The sequence below is a fragment of the Hydra vulgaris genome, chromosome 10 (genome assembly GCF_038396675.1).
Source record: "Hydra vulgaris chromosome 10, alternate assembly HydraT2T_AEP".
In the NCBI taxonomy this organism is placed as follows: domain Eukaryota; kingdom Metazoa; phylum Cnidaria; class Hydrozoa; order Anthoathecata; family Hydridae; genus Hydra; species Hydra vulgaris.
In genome coordinates, this window is record NC_088929.1 from 50055868 (window position 1) to 50079026 (window position 23159).

General features: G+C 28.5%; 3 protein-coding genes across 6 annotated transcripts in view; 2 read left to right on the forward strand and 1 right to left on the reverse strand.

The window, feature by feature from the left end:
- LOC105843932 (required for meiotic nuclear division protein 1 homolog) overlaps positions 1-17619 on the forward strand; it is a 48211-nt gene extending 30592 nt beyond the window's left edge. For all 3 annotated transcript variants that reach the window (XM_065808241.1, XM_065808242.1, XM_065808243.1), the window contains 2 exons: positions 4952-5068; positions 17441-17619. In XM_065808241.1, the coding sequence (XP_065664313.1) occupies positions 4952-5068; positions 17441-17488 (165 nt within the window). In that variant the 3' untranslated portion in view covers positions 17489-17619. The remainder of the gene's footprint in view (positions 1-4951; positions 5069-17440) is intronic.
- Positions 15400-16281, reverse strand: LOC136085702 (uncharacterized). Its single transcript, XM_065807008.1, has 2 exons — positions 16038-16281; positions 15400-15936 (listed from the first exon to the last, which is right to left on the reverse strand). Exons 1-2 carry the CDS (start codon positions 16279-16281, stop codon positions 15422-15424), a joined length of 759 nt encoding a protein of 252 aa, XP_065663080.1. The 3' UTR covers positions 15400-15421.
- A 364-nt stretch (positions 17620-17983) lies between the features above and the next one.
- Positions 17984-19836, forward strand: LOC136086022 (protein PF3D7_1417600-like). 2 transcript variants are annotated; one of them, XM_065808246.1, is made up of 2 exons: positions 17984-19524; positions 19624-19836. In XM_065808246.1, exons 1-2 carry the CDS (start codon positions 17984-17986, stop codon positions 19733-19735), a joined length of 1653 nt encoding a protein of 550 aa, XP_065664318.1. In that variant the 3' UTR covers positions 19736-19836. The 2 variants fall into 2 exon arrangements, with proteins under 2 accessions (XP_065664318.1, XP_065664317.1); XM_065808245.1 differs by having other exon boundaries at positions 17984-19836.
- Positions 19837-23159: the final 3323 nt, after the last annotated feature.

The window sequence follows — 23159 nt, forward strand, 5'->3', positions numbered from 1 at the left end:
CTAAATAATTTTCTAGATTTTTAAAAAAGGTCTGGTTGATCTATGTAATATTAAAATTTTGTAAATAAATAAAATTAAATAAAGGAAATTAAAAAAAGTTAAATAGGTAATATAAACAACAACTTGTATTAAACTTTGTTTTTTCTTATTGAATGCAAAACACTGTTACTTTGAACTTTTGAAAAACTTTAAATTAAAAACTTTAAATTTTTATTACTTGATTTTAGTTTTATTATTTATAAATTACTAAAAATTCTTTTACAAAGTATAATTTTTTTTGCTATACAAGCTTGGAACCCTGGCTTGAGCCTTGATCTCCCTTCAAATGGCAGAACTTGTTTGTCAATGCAAAACATTTCAGTTGGAGCAAATAAACTGAAACTTTTTTTCAAGACATTAAAAAAAGGGCGAGTTATAAAAAGCTTGTCTGGACAGTTTCCTGGCATATTCAAATTAATATTGCAATCCAAAAACCTCTTAATAGGTTCAAATCATTTAATGGTTATAACATGTTTATATCGAAGAAATATGTCCCAATTATCATGTGTATCAGGCATTTTTACAATTGACATTAAAAAAAATTTACAAATTAATAACTCTGACTCTTCTGACAAAAGAATATGTCAGGTAAGGTTATCATGCATATGTCAGGTCAGGTTATCCTGCTACTGGTAACATGTAATCCAGTACAACTGTTTCATGTTCTGCTACCTTGTAGGATATGTTTTTTTAGGCAAATTCTAGGAAATGTCAACTCTGACTTAACACACGATGTGATAAGAGATGATGTCTTGATTAAAATACTCATCTTGGACAGATGTTAAATGCCTCCAGCCATTGTCTTATAGAAGGCCTCCTAGGCAAAGACTTAAGGGGTAAACAGATTCTATCTGTTGACCATCTTCGAACTCCTTCATCTATTAGGCTGACGTAGGATGTTGAATGATGGATCTTCTTGACTCAATGCATGGGTTTTGCTTAAGTCTTTGTTTTTATGACTAGGCAACTCATTCTATTATCTCCTAATGAGAGTGCAGCTCTAAAACTCAGTTTTATCGTTCTTAGGCCGGCTAATAGTCAGGTTTCCCGATCTCTGTGGTTGCTCTCAGAGAGGCTGATTCCATTAACAGCTGTAAAATCTCAAGTACTAACATTGCCATGTTACACAGGGATGGTGTCCTTATTTACATTTTTTTTTTATACTTTGTAGTTTATACTTTGGTGTGAATTGTTGAGGCCACATTTGGAGCCCTTTATTATGACTTAGGGTTTATTAAAAGTAATGAGGCAATTGCTAGGGCTAATTAGTAGTGTACTGAGTACTATCTGTGCTTTGAATCAAGGTCTTTAACAAATTTTAAAAAATGAAAGTATTAAAATGACTAACGTATATAAAACTATAAAACACAAAAAATCATTGTCATCACCTAATTCTCTAAATCTATCATTCACTAATATTTGTGGTCTTCAAAGTAACTTTTCTTCTGTTGAGTCTTATCTCTTGCAAAATTCACCAGATCTACTTGCTCTTTGTGAGACTAATTCCAATTCAGCTGTCTTATTTTGTGATTTTAACATGCACATTAAGATACAATTATTTTTTTTCTAAAAAAAAAAGTTTTAGTAAAATAAAAAATGTTTAAAACATCAAAAACATAACCTTTTAAACATTTAACTAAATTAAATTTGATTGAAGGTTGAGAGAGAATAATAGAATATTTTTCTATATATTATTATATATACGTTTCTTTGCAGTTTTGGCTTTCAATGTAAATTTTTGCTTCACTTATTTGAACCTTTGTTAAGATTGACAAAAACAAACTATACAATACAAATAGCGACTACGAAAAAAATGACAACATATCCTTAATTCATTTAATTAATTAATTTACTTTTAAATAAACCATTTCTTATTAGATGTATTTTAGTAGTCAGACATTAAAATTTTTTTTCTTCATTATTTTTGCCCAAGAAAAAATACAAAAACAAAATTTTTACACTGGACTACTGATTATCATAGCGGACAACTTAAATAAGAAATAAAAACAGTTTCAGTACCTCCAGCAGTGTACCCCCAAAAATCTGGGGGTACACTGCTGGCTTTTGTTTAACACCGCTTCACTCTATCACCTTTCTCTTTGTGCTATATTGCTCTCCTTCACCTCAAGATTGCACTCTTTTTGATGTTATTTCTGAATATATTGATGTTATTGATCATAAGCCCTTTCTCTTTATCCTTCAGCCAATATCGTTTTTGGTTGTGACTAATGAATGGCTTGGTTCTAGTGTCATTGACTCTGCAGGTGTTAAGGCCCATAACTTTTGCCTTTCTCAATCTCTAACACAAATAGTTAACTTTCCAACTCACTTTCCAAACAATCAGAATCATTTACCTTCTCTACTCGGCCTATGTCTTGTTTCTGATCCTAGTCAGTGCTCAGTTTCTCCACATTCCCACTTTAGTGCTTCTGATTACAGTTTAAAACTCTTTAAAACTATAATCTCATTATTATTCATCATCAGAAAAATGAGATTATAGTTTTAGAGAGATCACCCCCTATCATTGTACCTCTTACAACTACTTAAAGCTGACTAGGACTCTTCATGATTTTCTTTGTGATGGCCCTTGGGTAAAAGTTTTTTGTCTTCGCGCTGACAAATGTACTTCTCGTATAACTTCTTGGGCTTAGGCTGGTATAGAATCTTTTATTCCCTCCCGATGATTCCAAATCAAGCCTGAATCTTCTCCATGGTTTTCCTCTTGTTGTCCTGTTGCAATCTCTAATCATAACCATTACTTCCATATCTATTGCCAAAACAATTCTCTAGAAAACAGATGTCTGTTTACTTTTGCTACAAACCATTGTAGAAAAGTTTTGTCTAATGCCGAAGCTTCCAATTCTCAGGTCACAAAATCTTGTATTTCATCTCAGAAATTAGCCTCCAGAGACATCTGGAGAATCTTTAACAATGTCTATAATAAGGGTAAGTCTGTTATTCCTTCTCTTACATGATTCCAAATCATTATACCTCACCTAAAGGCAAAATTAAAGTTTTCAAAGAACTTTTCATCAATCTTGAGATTGATCAAAAATTCTTCGAAAATAACTTAGATGTGATTAGTGGAATCAAGAGATGATCATCTCTTGATTCCAAAAGAGCTTTTGATAAAGTTTGGCATGCTGGTCTTCTCCATATGTATTCTTCTTATAGTGTATTAGGTAAGATCTTTAAGACTATTAAATCCTTCCTTACCAATTATAGTATAAAAGTTGTCCTCGATGGGTCAGTGTTCTTTATTTCCTGTAACTTCAAGGTTCTATCCTTAGCCTTATACTTTTTTGAATTTATATTAACGATTACCCTGAAATTCTCACATCTAAGGTGGCATTATTTGCTGATGATACTACCATTTATTCTTGTCTTGATAAGTAACTAAAACTCTCTGATTACTTGGAGGGGGCATTTGAGTTTGAAAAGGATCTCACATTTTTCTACAACTATGTTGTAGCAGAAGTGAGATCCTTTCTAAGTACTATGTTGGGCACTGCTCTAAAGAGCTCACGTCTCTTGTGATATCTACTAAAATTCATTCCTGTTACTCCTCATTTAATTAATTACTCATCCTTTTACTGTGACTGTTCCTAAGTGCTCAAAAAAATCTTATTTGTCTAGTTTTGTTCCTCGAATATCAGTTCTTTGGAATTTGCTTCCTTTATCTTGTTTTCCTGATTTATATTATTTGCAATCTTTTAAGTTGTCTGTTAATCGTTATGTTGCTTTATAAACATCATCTTTTCTCTTCCAGTAACTTCCAACTCTAATAGTGGTTGCTTGCAGCCTTGTTGGAAGTAAAGGTATTTAAAAAAAAGAATGATTAAGAGGTTTACTAGTGTCAAATTGGACTGTGTTACTCTCTAGTTCGATGTTACTTTCTTCTAAGATGTGTATAATTCAATCGTAGCTTATTATATCTCCAAAATGTTTGGTGGAATTCTAGTGAAAAGTATATTTTTTAAAGAAATACTACAAAGTTCTTTTACTTTCCATTTTAATGGTTTAGACTTTTTGGATTTAAATGTAGCTCTTGTTTTTAGTATTGGTGCAGTGTCTGTTGTTGGATAGAGTTGGTAACTGTTCTTCGAAAAATGAATTATCCAAGTTATCTTCGAGCTCTGAATCAGCAACAAACTCTGCTTCTAGTTCAGAGTCAGTAAGTTTGCAATCTAATTCATTTAGTAAAACTGATTGATCACTTTCAGAAGATAAATCACTTTCTTCTGATACTGCAGGATTTAAAATTGTTCTTGGAAAAACTGTTTTTGGCTTTGACCATTAAATTTATAAGTAGTTATCTAAGAAAACAAAAATTATAATTGTAGTAATGTCGTTTACTTTTTTATTATCAGCTTGACTAAATAAACTTTCTTTTTATGCGTAATGTTGCCTCAAATCAACAAAAAGCATTTTCAAACAAACTTTAAGTTTTTGATTTTTTAGCCATATATGCACAATGTTGCTTTAAAGCAAAAATTAAAATTGCATTTAAAAACTTGTTTGATGCAATTTTGCAAGTTTAGAAAAAATCATATTAAGTATGTTATAAAACAATTTTTTAGCTGCAAAAAGAAAAAATAATTCTGGAAAATAAAGGTTTGAAATGGACCTAATTTACAAACGCGCATTACCTTTTATTTACAAACATATATCACCCTTCTATTTTTTATACACTTCTATACTTTCAATTTACTATACGTTGTATAGTAAAATAAAAAAAAAGTTGTAATAGTACTGGTACTGAGAACTGTGTTTAATGAGTGTTTGTATTAAAATTTGAGGAACAAAAAAGCATTTGGTACCAGGTGCGCTAATCTGTATAATCGAGTATATATATAAATGTTGTTTTTTAAACAATTTTTCTCCTTACAGTAAAATAAAATTTTATTTTTAGGTAATGAACTCTAAAATGGATTTATGCTCTGAACTTGTTCAAATGTTAAGATGTCATCTAAACGATGAACATTCACATAGACTAGAATGGATGATTATTATTCTTATTGTTTTTGAGGTTTGTACATGATGTTTTGTTATTTATGTTTTATACTTTGAATTCCTATATATTTAGATATATATTTTTATGAGCATATATATATATATATATATATATATATATATATATATATATATATATATATATATATATATATATATATATATATATATATATATATATATATATACATACAAGGGGGTGCAAAAAAAAAGCCACACTAATTTTTTTTATAAAAACAGCAACAAAAAGTGTGTAAGACTCATATAATAAAAGTAATATTGAACAATTTTAATAAAAATGTTTATAACATCATTGTATATTACATATAATAAAAAGAAATTAGGATTTGTAGAGTATTTTTTAGGTTTCAGCTGTTTTAGTACTTAATTGGCCATCCTTTGTTTTTTATGACTTCTGCGCATCTAGAAGGCATACTATCTACAAGTCTTTTCAGTAAATCGTTTGGCAAAGCATTTCAACCAACAAGAAGTATTTGGAACAAATCATCTTCATTTGTTGCTCTACGATCTTTTGATTTTCTATCCAATATAGACCAAAGGTTTTCTATTGGATTTAAATCAGGAGACTGTGCTGGCCAAGACATAACTGGTATCAATTTAGATTCTAGATATCTTTTATTCAACCGTGCTGTATGTTTAGGATTGTTAGTGTTGAAAGATGTAGTCACTATTAGGATAAGTTCTTTTATACTTGGTCCAAGCTGATTAACTAAAATTTTATGATACATATGCTGGTCCATGATGCCATTTTTAGTGCACACAAAGTTTTCCAACTTTGTGTGCACTAAAACAACCCCAAACATGAATCTTTTTGTCATGTTTAATTGTTGCCTTGCATGTTTGGGGAGTTTTTCCCCAATTAATTTCCAACAGTGAGATTGACCATTTTAAAACAAAACAAAAGGAGACTCGTCGCTCCAGATGATTTTAGCCCACTGTTCACATGTCCAATCTTTGTGCTCAATGCATCACTTTAATCGTTTTTTTCAATTGATTTCACTAACAACGAGTTTTTTAATTTGCTTTCCAGAAAAAAAATCACCTGATGCTTTTATTCTGCGAGATATTGTCCACTTTGAGATATTAGTAAGGTTCAAATCTAGTTTTATCTCAGAACATGTGATTTTAGGATTTTTTTTGACAACGTTAAGAATGTAGCGATCTTCTTTTTTTGAAGTTTTAGGCTTTCTCCCAGATCCAGCAGACCTTTCAATTTTACCAGTGTGTTTATATTTCTTTACCAACCTACTAATAGTTGAGTTTTCTTGTTTAAAACGCTTTCCAATGCTTCTGTGAGACTCTCCTTTGTCAGCAGCTTCAATAATTCGCCCAATTTCTACATCCGTTAGATGTTTTCTAAAATATTTAATGTGCCCATTTTAATCCGTTTTTTAAAGATTTTATTTATGTAAATATTAGTTTATATATAAACATACCTTTTCTGTCCTAAGTTTTTCACTGCCACATTCAATTTTTTTTGTTTTGCTTGATTATACATTTTGTACTTAAAATGAAGAAAAATTATTAGTGTGGCTTTTTTTTTGCACCCCACTGTATATACATACATATATATATATATATATATATATATATATATATATATATATATATATATATATATATATATATATATATATATATAAATATTTATATATATATACTACTGTGATCAAAAAGTATGGTGAATTTTTTTATAAAATATAAAATCTTTATTTATTCTTCCAAATCTGTATCGTCCCCGTCAAAATAATCCCCCCCAGCCCCAAAGCACATTTGCCAACGTTTTTTCCAGTCTTCGAAGCATGCCAAAAAGTCCTCGGTAGGGATAGCCTTCAATGCTCGTGCCGATTCACGTTGGATCTCTTCAATGGACTCAAAACGATTTCCCCGGAGTGGTCTCTTGAGCTTTGGGAACAGCCAGAAGTCACACGGTGCTAAGTCGGGTGAATACGGTGGTTGTGGAGCAACATGGGTAGAGTTTTTGGCGAAAAACTCACGAAGAACCAGTGCTGTGTGCGAAGGCACATTATCGTGGTGCAAAATCCAAGAGTTATTGGCCCATAATTCCGGTCTCTTTTTGCGAATAGCTTCACGCAAACGTCGCATAACGCTTAAATAATATTCCTTGTTGACAGTTTGGCCAGTTGGAAGGAATTTGTAGTGCACGACACCACAATAATCAAAGAAAACAGTCAACATGACCTTGATTTTTGAGCGACTTTGACGTGGTTGCTTCGGTCTCGGCTCGCCTTTTTCATGGTATTCACTCGATTGGTCGGTAGTTTCAGGGTCGTATGCGTAGACCCAAGTCTCATCGCCAGTAATAATTTGTTTGTAGACCTCTTGATAGTCAGAAAGCATTGCTTCACACGTTTTAACGCGACGCTCTTTTTCAAAGAAATTGAGAAATTTCGGCACCAAACGTGATTTGAGTCTTCTGAGGCTCAAATGATCCTTCAAAATCGCTTGCACCAACCCAAATGATATTCCAACCATGTCAACAAGGTCTCGAATGGTTAACCGACGATTTGCAAGCACCAATTCTTTGATTTTGTTGATGTGGCGATCATCAATCGAAGTCGATGGTCGTCCGGAGCGTTCCAAGTCATCAACATGTTCTCGGCTTTCTTTGAAGTCTTTGTACCACTTGTAAACATTTTTTTGAGACATAGTCTCTTCACCGAAGGCCTTTTGCAACATTCGATACGTTTCAGCAGCAGAAATATCATTCCGCAAGCAAAATTTAATAGCACTTCTTTGCTCAACAAAATTAGACATCGTGAAAATCGCCAAATGCACTTTTGGTACTTCAGAAACAAGCGTAAACAAAAAAAAAATAATTATGAGTTTGACATGTAATTTGGCGCAAATGTTAATGACATTCCTACCAACTTAAAAATAAAAAAGATTGGACGATTCAAATAAGGCGGGAAGTTTAAATTAAAAATTCACCTTACTTTTTGATCACAGTAGTATATATATATATATATATATATATATATATATATATATATATATATATATATATATATATATATATATATATATATATATGCATATATATATATATATATATTTATATATATATATATATATATATATATATACATATATATATATATATATATATATATATATATATATATATATATATATATATATATACATATATATATATATATATATACATATATATATATACATATATATATATATATACATATATATATACATATACATATATATATATATACATATATATATATATATACATATATATATATATATACATATATATATATATATACATATATATATATATATATACATATATATATATATATATATATATATATACATATACAGTGTTCGTACTGTACCTGGAAAACCTTGAAAATTAGTTAATTTTGGCTAAAGTCATGGAAAGCCTGGAAAGTCAGGGAATTTTTTTTTTAAATCAGATAGTCAGCAAAAAGTCAGGGAATTCTGATTGAGAAGTTACTCATGTTACAATTAGGCAATGATGTTTGTGTTGGTGCTACCCATTAATTTATTTTGAGAATTAAAAAAATACCTTTTAATGTTTAACAGGAAGACGTGTGATCACACGCCATAATATGACCATGCAGTTTGATCACGGCTTTTTATTTATTAAAAATCTCAATAATAATGCTCTGAAAACCTAAGTAAAAACTTAAAAGAAAGTAACGGCAAACTAAACTAAAAAAAATTAATCTTGAAGAAAGAGAACAAAATAAACAAGTAAACATAAGAAGCTAAAACTCCTAATTACATTTTAACTCTTTAAGTTAAATTACATTTGGAATAAACAACTTTGGTATTTTCTAATGTATTTATATTATAAAAACGCTTTTGAATCAAGTAACAAATTACTTTGTTAATTACTAACAATTGTTTCAATAAACACTTTTTATTCAAATTATCTGTGGCTTTTATTTTATTATTACAATAATGTTCTTTTTTTAAAAAAAAAACTATTTATGTTTATTTTTTTTAATGATCAATTTAAATTGTTTAAAACTATTTACATAATTAAAAAAAGGCTTATTTCAAAGAAGCATGGTTAATGAAATTCTTGGCTAATGAAAGGGAAAGATAATGCTCAGCCTAAATGCAAATTATGCCATAAAATAATTGAGCTTTCGAACATGGGTATTCAAACATTAAAAAGTCATGAAAAAGGAAAAAAATACATATTTCTGTTGCAAGCAATTTCTCTTGTTTTTTTTTTAAATCATCTGCTGCTAAAAATAATAATTCACCTAATTCAGTGGAAGAGTCTAATTTAAAGATGACTGGTAGTTTCTCAAAAGGACACATTATGAAGTCACAATCATTAGAACTCATTATATCAAGTTCTGATAAAATTTGTGCAGAAATTTTGCATTATTGCTTAAATAAAATTTCTAACAATTCAAACAAAGATGCCACTAATTTGTTCCAAGTTATGTTTCCTGACAGTGATATTGCTAAATCTTTTCAAATAGGACCAAATAAACTTGGATATAGCATCACTCGTGGTCTTGGACCTCATTTAAAAGCTTTACTTAAAAACAACTAAGCCTGCCTGGGTTAGATGTTGTTTAAGTAAAACAACAACTGTCTCCTGGCTTGTTGTGTCCTTCAATAAATCCCTCAACAAAAAAACTCACACTAGTCTAATAAAGTTTGCTCATCCGATATTGAAACGAAGATGCAATTTAAACTGAGGTATTGGGATTCCTCATTTAAGGGACATAGTAGCAAACTTGATTTGCTTAATCTTTTTAATGAAACGATAAGTGATCTTATTATCAGCAAGGTTATTCAAGTCTCATCGAATGAACCCAATGTCAACTTAAAACTTCACAAAGATGTTCAAACCAAGCGTGGCGAACACAAATTATCTAAACTTATTGGCATAGGCTGCTGTTTTCAGCACACAAATTACGGTGCTTTCAAAACAAGAGTAGAATCAACTGATTGGGAAATTTAAAAGACGTTCAAAAGCTGCTTTATCTTATTTTACGATTCTTCTGCCAGAAGAAGTGACTTTATCAGTATCACAGAAGGGTATGTGTTCCCGCTTTCATTTTGCGCAACCAGTTGTGAAAAAGACAAAAAGGTAGCCAAATGATTAATTAGTATTTGGCTTTCTATTATAGAAATTGTAATTTATTGGGAGGCTCTGTCTAAAAGTAAACTGCCATCTGGAAAATCATATAAGTTTGTTGTCAATGCTGTTAAAAAGGAACTTTTCCTTGTAAGATTCTAGTTCTTTAGCTTCCTGGCGAGCATATTTGAATTGTTTCTGATACTCTATTAGATAGTTGCTCAAAAGTTACCTCATATGAATGATGATATGTGCAGTTTGTTTAGGGTATTCTTAGGATATTCATTAAATCTGAAACTATTGAGACTCGCTCAAAACTGTCAGAGCTCAGAAAGAATAATGTAGTTATTTTGAAGAATATTGAAAAATTTAAAATTCAATGCATACATATTTTGATTTCAGCAGCTGAAAAGTTATTTAAAAGATGTCCGCTTGATTCTGTGGTTGTTAACATGAGTACTTGTTTGCTGCCAAATTTTTATGGTCAGATCAAACCTAAAAAAGATAAATTTTAGTCAAATGAAAACATTGCAAAGTTATCAACTAGTTCTCAAAGCTTATGTCAGCAAAATTTGAAACAAATTCGCAATGAATTGTGGGATGTTTTTATTAGCTATGATCAAAAGAATAAACGATGATTTTTACTTCAAAGACATTGACATAAAAAAATCTGGAGTTGTTATCTGTCATTAATTTGGTTCTGACTCTGAGTCATGGACAGGCATCGGTTGAACGGGGTTTTTGTGTCAATAAGAATGTTGTTACTGACAATATATCAACAGATGGTATTGTTGGCTAGTGCTTTGTGTATGGTTTCATGCTTACCAACAACCTCAACCCATACACTCTCCAGATTACATCAATCAAAAATACCAACTCATGCTTGAGGAAGAGAACAAGGTGGCCACTGATCATGGAAATCACGGAAATGTCATGGAATTTTATTTGGTCATGGATAAAGTCATAGAATTCCTAAATTTTCATTGAAAGTCATGGAAAATTCATGGAACTTTTGAAAATGATCTTTATTTCTGTTTGTAATATTTTTAAGAAGCAATTAAAAGTACTAGTATGTATAGTCTAGTCCTTTTTGAAAAAGATATTTTTGCAGTGTAAGTTATAGATTATCAGACAAGTAAAAGAAAAGTTTTTTTCAGCATGGTTTCAGAACTTTCTACCTAATGCTTAGTGCATGGCAAGTACTGAACAATTTACTTGTAAATGGTTTAGCATAAAAGTTTATGAAGAGTTATGGAAAAGTCATTGAATTACATTTTCAAATTTGAGTGGCCACCCTGGAGAAGTCAAAGAATAAAAACATGCAATGCAAGGTCAAAAAGCCATTATTTTGTCTGAAACTGAAGAACTAAAATCTTAAATGGGTCTGCTTACAAAAACTTCATTGATCCTAGAAAAAGCGTTAGTCTTGAGTTTGGAACAAGCCGAAAAGAAAAACATTTTATCTTTGGTCAGCAAAGCAAATGCTTTAAAAAGGAAAAGTAATGAGAAAATGAAAGACGCTTGCTAGGTTGCAGGGAACATTGATATGGAGGAAGAGAGAAAGAAACTGAATTAGCAATTGTCGCTTTTTGAATATTTGTTTGTTGATAATTGATTTGTTTGATCATGTTAAAATATTATTTATGATGATATTTATGCAAATATGGCTAGTTTCCAGTTGAAAAGCTTCAATTGTTTTTTGCCTAATAAAAGATTTTGCTAAGATGTCATTTGTGTTTAATGGATCACATATAATGAAGTAAACCTTTTTAATTGTTTTCTTTAGAAGGATTATGTTAAAAGTAATTTAAAAACTTGTCAAGATTTATTATATCCATTATGATTTTTGTATTGCAATTTTAAACAAGTTTAACCAGAAAATTGCTTTTCACTATAATTTTTCTAAACAGCTTGTTTAAGCAACATCTATTTAAACTTCTGCATTTTCAGTTGATGATGTATTTAATTAAAAAAACTAGATCATGTGCAAATTAATAGGTTAGTCTGGCTATTGATACTCAAAATATTTTTTTAAATGTTTTTAAGCTTTATTTTGCTAAACTGTGCTATTTTATCTGAAAATGTTTTTGGATTAGCAAAGGTACAGCTACAAATAGTGATAAAAAAGATACAGCTGCATATAGTGATAACAAAGGTACAGCCACATATAGTGATAACAAAGGTACAGCTAAAAATAGTGATAACAAAGGTATGGCTACAAATAGTGATAACAAAAGATCAACCAAAAGTAGTCTGTTTTATAACTATTACATAAGATGTTGAAAGATATTGTTTACGACTTTATATTTAAACTATTTCAATTAATTTCTGTGTGAAAGATGATTTAAAATATTTTATGTGCACAATTTTTAGTCTTTTTTTGAAGATCATCTGAAACTTATGTTTTTCTGAAACCTATGTTTTTCTTTGTGTTCATTCATAGTCAATATAAATAATAATATCCATACTAACATGTATAATAAAATCCATACTAATATTCAATTTAACTAATAATTAATTTTAGCATTTCCTTTATAATAGATGGGTCATTCCATGCCAAGTGGTGCAAAGGGGACCTTTGGACTATCTCAGATTTTATTGAAATTTTTTGATTTTGTACATATATATGTTAAAAGCATGTTTTGAAAATTTTAGATCAATATCTAATATGGTTCTTGAGAAAACGCTATTTAAGTAGTGGGCTATTTTGCATAGAATTTCACTCTACAAGAAAAAAGGGTTTTTTCATCATTTTTAACAGCCAATAACTTTTGAACAAGTTAGTTTTATACTTCAATTATTATAAGATAGCAAGTGTGCTGTGGATACTTTGAAAAAAGAAAAAAATATTATTTCTGGCATCTTAACTTTTTCCATAATGGCAGGCTAAAGTTGATTTTTTTGTTTTAAGAATAAGTTTTTTTGTGATTTTAAAGACCTTAATCTTAAAAACTAGTTACAAAGTTAATACAAATCAAATTGCCTGCTGATCTACATGTGGTGGATAAACATTTTTAGAAAAATCAGTTGATTGAAGAGCTGCATTCAAAAGTTATAGGTCTCCAAAATGAGTCAGATCGAAATTTTCGTAAAATTGATCTGTGATGCAAAGCATCTGTTACCTAAGATGGCACTTTTTTTTTTTTACAAAATTTTTTATACGCATCAATTAAGACTGTTAATTAATAAAAACCAAAAAAATTAATGGGCGCTTATTTATAACCCCCAAAAGGTAGTCTCTAAAAGTCAGGTAAATTTTCCATAAAATTCTGAAATTGACATAATAAATAAATGCATTGAATTATATAATGTTATTTATTATGAAATATCAATTAAAAAATATCAATGCTTAAAGCCTTTTAATCCCTTTAGATAAAGAACTTTTAAATCCCAATAGATAAAGTCCCCTCCCCTCTGTCCCCTCCCCTCTTTATAATACAATAATTTTTTTAATGAAAAACAAACAAAATGTTTTTAAGAAAATAAACAAAAATAATAAAATTTACAAAAAGTTAAATTTCTCAAATAATAAAATAATCTCATTGATTTCTTTTAAGTCAATACTATAAAATCTTCCACTGTTTGACTGGACTTTAAGAGATTGCACTTTGCATAAAATATGCATTAGAGGTACCCAACAAAGATCATCTCTGCATGGCCACGTAAACTTGTTACATAAAGACTTTTTCATGAATTTCATATTATGATGCTCTTCTGAAATACTGAGAATATTTCCTAAATACCATTGAGCATCGTAAACGCAGGCCACATATTCTCCTGGTGAGTAACTGGAAATTTTATTAATATAAATTCTGCAAGTAGAAAAATCCACATTAGTGCAAATAATATCAAATGAGACTCTTCTTATTTTTATTGAGGTAAGTGACATTGGGATAAAACTGTGGTGGTTTCGTGTCCCAGGTATTGTCGAACAAGAACGATATCTCTCTTCCAAATTGAAGTTTGTAGTATGTGTTTCTATTGAAACTTTGTCAACAAAAAAAAAAGATATTCCTTTGACGTGTTGAACACACCAGCTGTACATTTTGCTTGGTGTGTCAATAGGATTGTTTAGTGATTGTAGACTGGCTCGTGCAACAAGACGTTTCACTGTTCCACCAACACCATCACAAGGGCTTTTACCATGCGATGTTGCAAAAAAGTGTCACTCTGCAGTCATGTCAAAATCGTGTTTATGGTAGCATAAGTTGATAAGATTTTTGTAATTTTTATATTGTGATGCAGCTCCATCACTAAAATAGATAATGTGTTCAAATGTTTGTAATTGTTTAAGTTTATCAATAACATTACCGATAAAGCAATGAACAGCATCTGTTCCATGTTTTAGATGATCTGATATAACACAATAACTTTGACTATCAAGTTTTCCATCTTTTATAAAATACGCAACAAAGGGGTGCACAGTTGCTTGGCTGTTATTGCAGTGAAAACCTTGCACTGCATCCTGTATTAGAAAACTATAGTTTTCTGCAAAGTCAAGAAGAACCAAAGCTTGATTTTCTTTTAAATTAGTTTTCAAATGTTGGTAGTAGGGGGCTTGACTTTTTGATATAAAATGATGCACTCGTAAACTATCCAACTGTTCATAAACCATTTCAATAAATTCATCTAAAGGTAGAGTTGCTGGTACTAAAGTACATTGGTAATTTGATTTTTGCCATTGATAAAAGTTAACTTCACTAATTTCTTTTTCTGTAAACAAGGTGTCAATGTAGTCTAACAAAACCTTTTTAGCAGGACATTTATCGCAGCTATGCAGCATACAATCTCTATTTTCAATGCTACAAACCATTAATTTTAATAAGATTTTGTAATCAGAAATTCCAGGAATTTTCTGTACAAGGAGCTTTACATTTTGATGGTACTGGCAAACACAAACTGCATGCAGACCAGAAGCACCACCCACAGGAATGCACCACTTGGGCCTTAGCTCACAAAATTTTGAAAATCCAACTTTAAGATAATTATATTTCTTTTTAAACTCAATATGTAGCTCTTTCATATTGACTAGTAGAAGGCGCTTTTGGATATGTTGCTTTTTACTATCTACTTTAACTGAAACAAACTCTTTTTTTCCTGGACAAACCCTTGAATATTCATCGCATTCGTAGAAATGAACAACCTCTGTAATTACATCTTCGCTTAGTTTTCTACCCGATTATGGAGAAGGTTTTGATAGTATTCCACTTTTTTTACTTAATTTTCTGGCTTGTACTACAGATCTTTTTGAAGTAAAAAAAACTTCTGAGTTTTCTCTATTGACCAACTGTCTGGAGTGAGTGTAAGAAGTGTGATTTTTTCAGAATTTGACAATGTTTTTTCAAATTTTGACTCAATTTGAGTCATAATATTGTCTAAATCTGTGTTTGTTTTTTTCAAACATTTTTTTGAGGGTGATTCAATTCCACAAAGTGCAGCTATTTCTAAACCTAGCACATTGGCAACAGCCTTTTGTGTATGAGCTCTTACGCTATCAATTTTACGCTTTCCATATGCAACTCTATCTTTTTTTGAAACAAGTTTTAGAGGTGAGCATCCAAAACTTGCAATACTTGAATTAAGATCTTCTTTTAATGTATGGTTGTCAACATAAATTTCTTTTTCTTGGAGTTCATTTTCTTTTGTATTATGTTTGCAATTCAGAACTTTTCTGCAACTAGTGCAAATTTTTTGACCAGGTATTAAACCAAAATCTTTGGCATATGAAAGACTGATAACTCTAAGAGAATCTAAAAAATAACGGAAATAATTATTAAATATTTTTTTATTTATTTATTTAGTGTTATTAAGGTATTTTTATTAAATTAAGATATTAAATATTGAAACTTACTTTTCACATTTTTTGCGTGCTTGTTCAACGGATTACAACAATACCTGCGATGTTCATTCTCATACCTCGACAAGTAAACTTTCTCGTGATAGCTACAAATAAAATCTATGGGATTTATTTTGCTTCTCAAAGAAATAAGCTCTTGGTTTAGTTTAAACAGTTCTTGGTAGCGTTTACTTTTATTAGATAGACAGCACTGTTCATTTAATGCTTTACCAATACAGCAAGTAGAAAGCTCAGGCATATTACTTATTATTAATTAGTTCTAAAATACAACAATTTATTTGGTTTTATTAGTACTTTTTAGATTGACATACTAGTAATATAGAATTAAATGAAACAATAACTAAACTTTTAAAAAGTAATAATTTTTTATGGAAAATTTACCTGACTTTTAGAGACTACCTTTTATGGGTTATAAATAAGCGCCCATTAATTTTTTTGGTTTTTATTAATTAACAGTCTTAATTGATGCGTATAAAAAATTTTGTAAAAAAAAAAAAGTGCCATCTTAGGTAACAGATGCTTTGCATCACAGATCAATTTTACGAAAATTTCGATCTGACTCATTTTGGAGACCTATAACTTTTGAATGCAGCTCTTCAATCAACTGATTTTTCTAAAAATGTTTATCCACCACATGTAGATCAGCAGGCAATTTGATTTGTATTAACTTTGTAACTAGTTTTTAAGATTAAGGTCTTTAAAATCACAAAAAAACTTATTCTTAAAACAAAAAAATCAACTTTAGCCTGCCATTATGGAAAAAGTTAAGATGCCAGAAATAATATTTTTTTCTTTTTTCAAAGTATCCACAGCACACTTGCTATCTTATAATAATTGAAGTATAAAACTAACTTGTTCAAAAGTTATTGGCTGTTAAAAATGATGAAAAAACCCTTTTTTCTTGTAGAGTGAAATTCTATGCAAAATAGCCCACTACTTAAATAGCGTTTTCTCAAGAACCATATTAGATATTGATCTAAAATTTTCAAAACATGCTTTTAACATATATATGTACAAAATCAAAAAATTTCAATAAAATCTGAGATGGTCCATGAGGGACCTCATTAAAATTTGCACCACTTGGCATGGAATGACCCAGATACCAATTTTAAACATTTTATAAAATATCGCTTAGGGAAGTTCATCTGATTTTTAAAAAAAAGTCAGTGAAAAATCAGGGAAATATTAGGGAATTTCATATAAATAAATGGCTATGAACCCTATATATATATATATATATATATATACACACATATATATATATATATATATGTTTATGTATACATACATACATACATACATACATACATACATACATACATGTATATATTTTGACAGATTATATAATCTTTTAAAATTGATTTTTTAACTTTAAAGTTTTTATTATTATTGTTTAGGTTATATTTGAGATACTGCATCTTGTTACACGATGGAGCGAGAAGTGATTTTATAGAAGCAATTCTTTATGCATCATTTTTTACTGTTTTCTTATGTGATGTAAATTTTTTTATAAATTTTTGAAAAGGTTTTTCTTGTAAACTTTTCTTTTTTTGTAAAAATTTATCAAACTTTATTGGCTTAAGATGTATTTCGTGTCAGTTTTTATAGAGTTATTAAAAATAAATAAAATAGCTTCTCTGTTGATGAAGTAAATAAGTAAGGTTGTTGTTTAAAATAACTTTAACTTAATTTAAAATAATTATAACTTATTATTATTAACATGAGTTTTAAATTTTCGAGGGTTTTGCTTGTTTTACTGTTAATGTGAATCTTAATTTTTCAAGAGTTTTGCTTTTATTATTGTTAATGTGATTTTTTAAAGAATTTTAAAAGTGGTTAGTTATGGTTTTAGGATGTTAAAATGGATGCTTGGTGATGTAGTAATATTGTGAGATTTATTATTATTATTATTATTATTTTCTTTTTTAGATATTGAAATCATGCAAAATTTATTTTCAGTAGAAGATGAAATTGACTTCTCAGATGACGAAAATTTTTTGCAGGTGAATTTGCAAGAGAATGGACATTCTATTAGTTGTCATCCTATGAAAAATTTATTTAACAATCAAAATGTTTCTCAGATAAAACTTATAAATCAAACCCACCATCCTACCCAAACTAAAGTTGAAAACAGTGTTACTATTTTTATTGATAAAGGTGTTTCTAATGATGATAACATTTTGTACAAAACACCAATTAACGAAAAAGTCAGTAAGAAAACAGGCTCCATTGAAAAATTAGGATCTTGTGAAAAAATTTCTAGACTAATGAACTCTGATTCTTCTAATTTTGATAAAGAAAACAAACACTCTCAGTTGAAAGAAAGCATGAATGAAGTTGGCAGTTCTAGAGTTTTTTTTAATAAAAAGTTATTTGCATCACCTGTTACTGTTTCAGCATTTGAAAACACTAAAAATACAAAAAGATTTTCCAATGAATCAGATTTATTAAAAGAGCCATCTATAAAAAAAGCTTGTAGTCGAAAGTCAATTGATTGCATCAAAAAAACGACAATAAAAACTGCAAAGTTCCCGGGCCCTGCAGGTAGGTTGCCTAAATTAAACAGTATTTCAGATCTAGATGCTTTAACATCTCCTAATTCAATCAAAGTCAACAGTAAAACAGAAAAAATTTCTCATGACTTATTAAATAGATGTGAAGATTTTTCACAAACGATGTGGGAAGAATGTCAATCAGAATTTAAGATGTTGTTTCCTAATTGTTGTTGCTCCACTATTTCATCCATTCTCTTTGATGCAGCAAATAATAAATTGGAAAATGGAAAAGTAAAATATGTTTGCGCACTAGTTACATTTTTTATGCAAATTGGATCTAGTGGAAAACTGGTTCTCAAAGATCCAACTGGTGAAATTAATGCTACAGTGCATAAGTTAGTATTAGATGAATATGAAGCAGAACTAAAACCTGGTACAGGTTTACTATTAAAAGATGTGTCAGTGTTTAGTCCAACTCCAAAGAAACACTATGTCAATATCACTCCTACTAATGTTATTAATGTGTTTCCTTGTGTCTTTAAGTCCACACAGATGCAACTTACTCAGGTTTCAGAGAAAATCAATTTATTACCAAACCAAAATGCACAAGTTACGGAAGAAATGTATTTATTACCTAATCAAAGTGCACAAGTTGCAAAGGAAAAGTATTTTTTACCTAACCAAAATGCACAAGTTGTGGAGGACAAGTTTTTACATAAAGATATATCCCCAAAAAATCAAAAGAGCATAGCTGATACATCAATTAAGAATTTATTTAATAGCATTGATGACTCTCAGTACATTGACCTAAATATTGAAACACGTACACAGAAAAGTAGCAACAACATTAAAAAGTATCATTTTCGTAATTTAAATAGCAATACAGCAAGTGTTAAAACTCATAATATATTCAATAACACCTCAGATGACTCTCTTAATATAATCAATAGGACATCTGATAACACTCATAATATACTTAATAAGACCTCAAATAACACTCATAATATATTTAATAACACCTCAGATGACACTCGTAATATACTCGATCGGACCTCAGATAAAACTCATAATATACTTAATAAGACCTCAAATAACACTCATAATATGCTCAATAAGATCTTGGATGATACTCGATGCAGCAATCTAAACAACGAGGATTTTTCTGATTTTTTTTCTGATGACTTTTCTTTTGATTAAATTTTAATCAAAAGTCATTTTGTTTGAAATTTTTGATTTAGTTGAGTGTTGTAAATCATATGTTTCAAGAAAGATATAAAAAAGGATTTTTTTTACAAAAACTTAATATTGTGCATATCTAATAACTATATTTTAATTTTATATATTTGAAATTTGTTGAAATTTTGTGGCATTTATTAAATTTTGTGGCATTTATGGTAATAAACTTTCAATTTTTTTTTTTTAATTTTTTTTAAATATTTAAGTTAATTTTTTTATAATATTTTTAAATATCTATTAGTATTTTCAGTTAATAGTTTAACAATGGATGTTTTGGGTAGATGTTTAGTTACAATTGGTATTATTTCTTTAATACATTGTGGTTACTCAGCCATTCAATATCGAACTTATTTGAAATTAATTGAAGAAGAGTTTACATCTGTTCCAATTGATGTATGAAAATTTTTTTATTTAACTTTTTTTTTAATAAATTCAATTTAAATCTTTACTGTATATTTATATTGTTAGCTAATATGTGTATATACATTTAAGTGAACATATCCTTTATATTAGCTTGTATGTGTATATGTATTTAGGTGCACATCCTTATTTTTGATATATGCGTATATATAAAAATAATATTAAAATTACATTTTTAAATTTAAAAACTCAAAATTACTGTTGATATAAATTACAACTAAAAGAAATGTGAGTAGCTCCTAATTTACTAATAATTGATCTAATTTACTAATAATTGATCTAATGAAAGCTGTTTGATGCAATGTGTTTACCTTCAGAATGCATTTGCTAATTTACATATAAAATTAAAAGATTCGTTTTTAAACTTAAATACTAAATGACATTTTTAATAAAAAAAAGTGGTGCAAAATAAAGCTTAGTTGAAGTTTAATTTTTAACTTTTCAACAAATTTTTAATAATAATTAAAATAAAAGTAATAATAATTTTTTATTGTTACTTTTATTGTTTAGTGTTTTTTATATTTATTAAATTATTTATTATCAATTTGCTTTTATTATCAATTTCTTCTTAGTATTTATTATAGTTAACATTTGAGTGAATTTTCAAAAGGTGTCAAGTTTGAGTAAATTGATTTTAGGAAATTGAATAAGAAATCTTATAGACACACATCAACAAAAAGATTTTTTTTTTAACTTTTATTAAGACCAAGAGTCTATTATTAGATCTAATATTTAAATAGATTATATATTTCAGTAAAAAAAAATTTGAAATAAAATAAACTCAAAATTTTTTAGTTTCACTATTGCCTATTTTGAGTTTTGTTCACAGCTGTTAAGCAATTAACACAGACAGTTACTGATATTTGTTCACTGGTATTAAGCAATTAACACAGATGGTTGTGGATATTTGTTTACTAGTGTTAAGCAATTAGCATAGATGGTTGCAGATATTTGTTGGCTGGTGTTAAACAATTAAAACAGATATTTGCGGATGCGGAACACATATGGTTGTAGATGTTAAACTTAATGTTTCAATACAGTTAATAGTTAATATTAGACTTCATGACATGATTAAATGCATGAGTTTGACACTAATTAGGACATTTTTTTTAAATACTACTAATGATGTGAAATTAAATTTGTAGAAAAACATGTAAGACTAATTTATTGTATATTGATTCTTGTTTACAAGCCTATGAGCAGAAAAGTTTGTTAATGGAACATTAACTTAGAAATATTTGACATTGATATTGAATTTAAAAATTTCAAAAATTGAAAATTGACATTTAAAAAATGTGTTAAAGAATGTCAAAATGTTGACTATTGAATAGGGCTTGAATAAAATCAGAAATTTTCAAAAAAACTGGTTTTCATTTTTTTAAATTTTAAAACCAGTTAAATGGTTTTCATTTTTTAACTATTAATTTTTATCAATTTACTGTAATATTTCATTATTGTAATATGTTTTATTATTTATTATTTAGTTCAAATCTACATTGTTTTCTTTTGATGACTCTTTTTTTCATTTCCAATGCTTTTTTTTTTTTTCTTTTCGCAACTCAAATAGCGTATTTTTAGCGTAAGTTACAGATTCTCTACTGAAAATTTTTCATCTATTATTTTTATGGTATGGCACCTCATTCATGTGATCTGTTTGCAACAGAGTAATGTAAAAATATACTGTGGTTTCAAGTCAACAAAACTTAACATTACCAAAATAAGTTTGTTGGTTAAAAATTTGTTTTTGTAGTTAAATTATTTTAATTTGAGATTCTTCGCATTACATAAGTTTGTTAAAATTTATCAAAAAGAAAAGTAGACAAAATACTTCAAGCTTTTTATTGCGGTGTTTTGATTATTATAAATATTATAAAATTTAAATATTGTTGAAATATTCTGTCAATCTGTAATATATTAATAATTGGTAGAAAAATGTGGAAATAAATAAAACTAAATACATTATCAAAGTGCTTTTTAAATTCCAATGTATTAGTGTTAAATATCAATGTATTAATTTCATGATATTAGTGTTTTCAATGTCAATTGCAAGAATTGTCTTTTTCCGGATATTTCTGGAATTCCGGATATTTTTCTCAACTTTTACTTCTTCCGGAAACTCTTTCCATACATACAAGTTTATATTTTTGTAATATATTTCTTTTTTAAGCTTTTTCACTCATTACTCAAAAAGTTTGGAAAAAAAATTAAAAACAACTCAGCTAAAAGCAAAATTAAGAGGAAAATATATTTCAGATATTTTACCCAAACAATTTTCCAGATTTTTAAGACATAGTCTGGATGATCAATTGTGAACTTGTCAACAACAAGAAATCTGTGATAAATCTTAACAATCAGTTTTTTTAGAAAAAGAAAAAAGTTTTTAGTTTCAGTTTCAATTGTCAGCTTGCCAAAAAAAGAAAAAAAACTTTTAACTCAGGGAGAGAATGTACAATTAGAAATCTCATACCCTGTTAAGAACAATGATTTCTGTGGTCAGTATGTTAGTAGACATATGCTCTTAGCTTTAAAACAGTTTAATTTTTCACAAACAAACAAAAAATCAGATTTCAGGTTGAAAAAATGTTTTTGGTTCTTTGTGAAAATTCAAAATAGGCAATAGTGAAACTAAAAAATTTTGAGTTTATTTCATTTCAAATTTTTTTTTACTGAAATATATCATCTATTTAAGTATTAGATCTAATAATAGACTCTTGGTCCTAATAAAAGATATAAAAAATATCAATTTCTGTTGATGTGTCTATAAGATTTCTTATTCAATTTCCTAAAATCAATTTAATTGAACTTATCACCTTTTGAAAATTCACTCAAGTATTAACTATAATAAATGCAAAGAAGAAATTGATAATAAATAATTTAATAAAAATAAAAAACACTAAACAATTTTTTTACAAGAAATGGTTACCTGTTGATAGCAAAAAAGCTTACAAAAAAAACAAAAAAAAAA

Bases quoted from the DNA above. Each gene is read 5' to 3' on its own strand.
- LOC136086022 (XM_065808245.1), top strand. From the start codon at position 17,984: ATGCAAAATTTATTTTCAGTAGAAGATGAAATTGACTTCTCAGATGAC.
- LOC136085702 (XM_065807008.1), bottom strand. From the start codon at position 16,281: ATGCCTGAGCTTTCTACTTGCTGTATTGGTAAAGCATTAAATGAACAG. The intron at 15,937-16,037 runs GTAAGTTTCAAT...GTTATTTTTTAG, and splicing joins GCACGCAAAAAATGTGAAAA to ATTCTCTTAGAGTTATCAGT.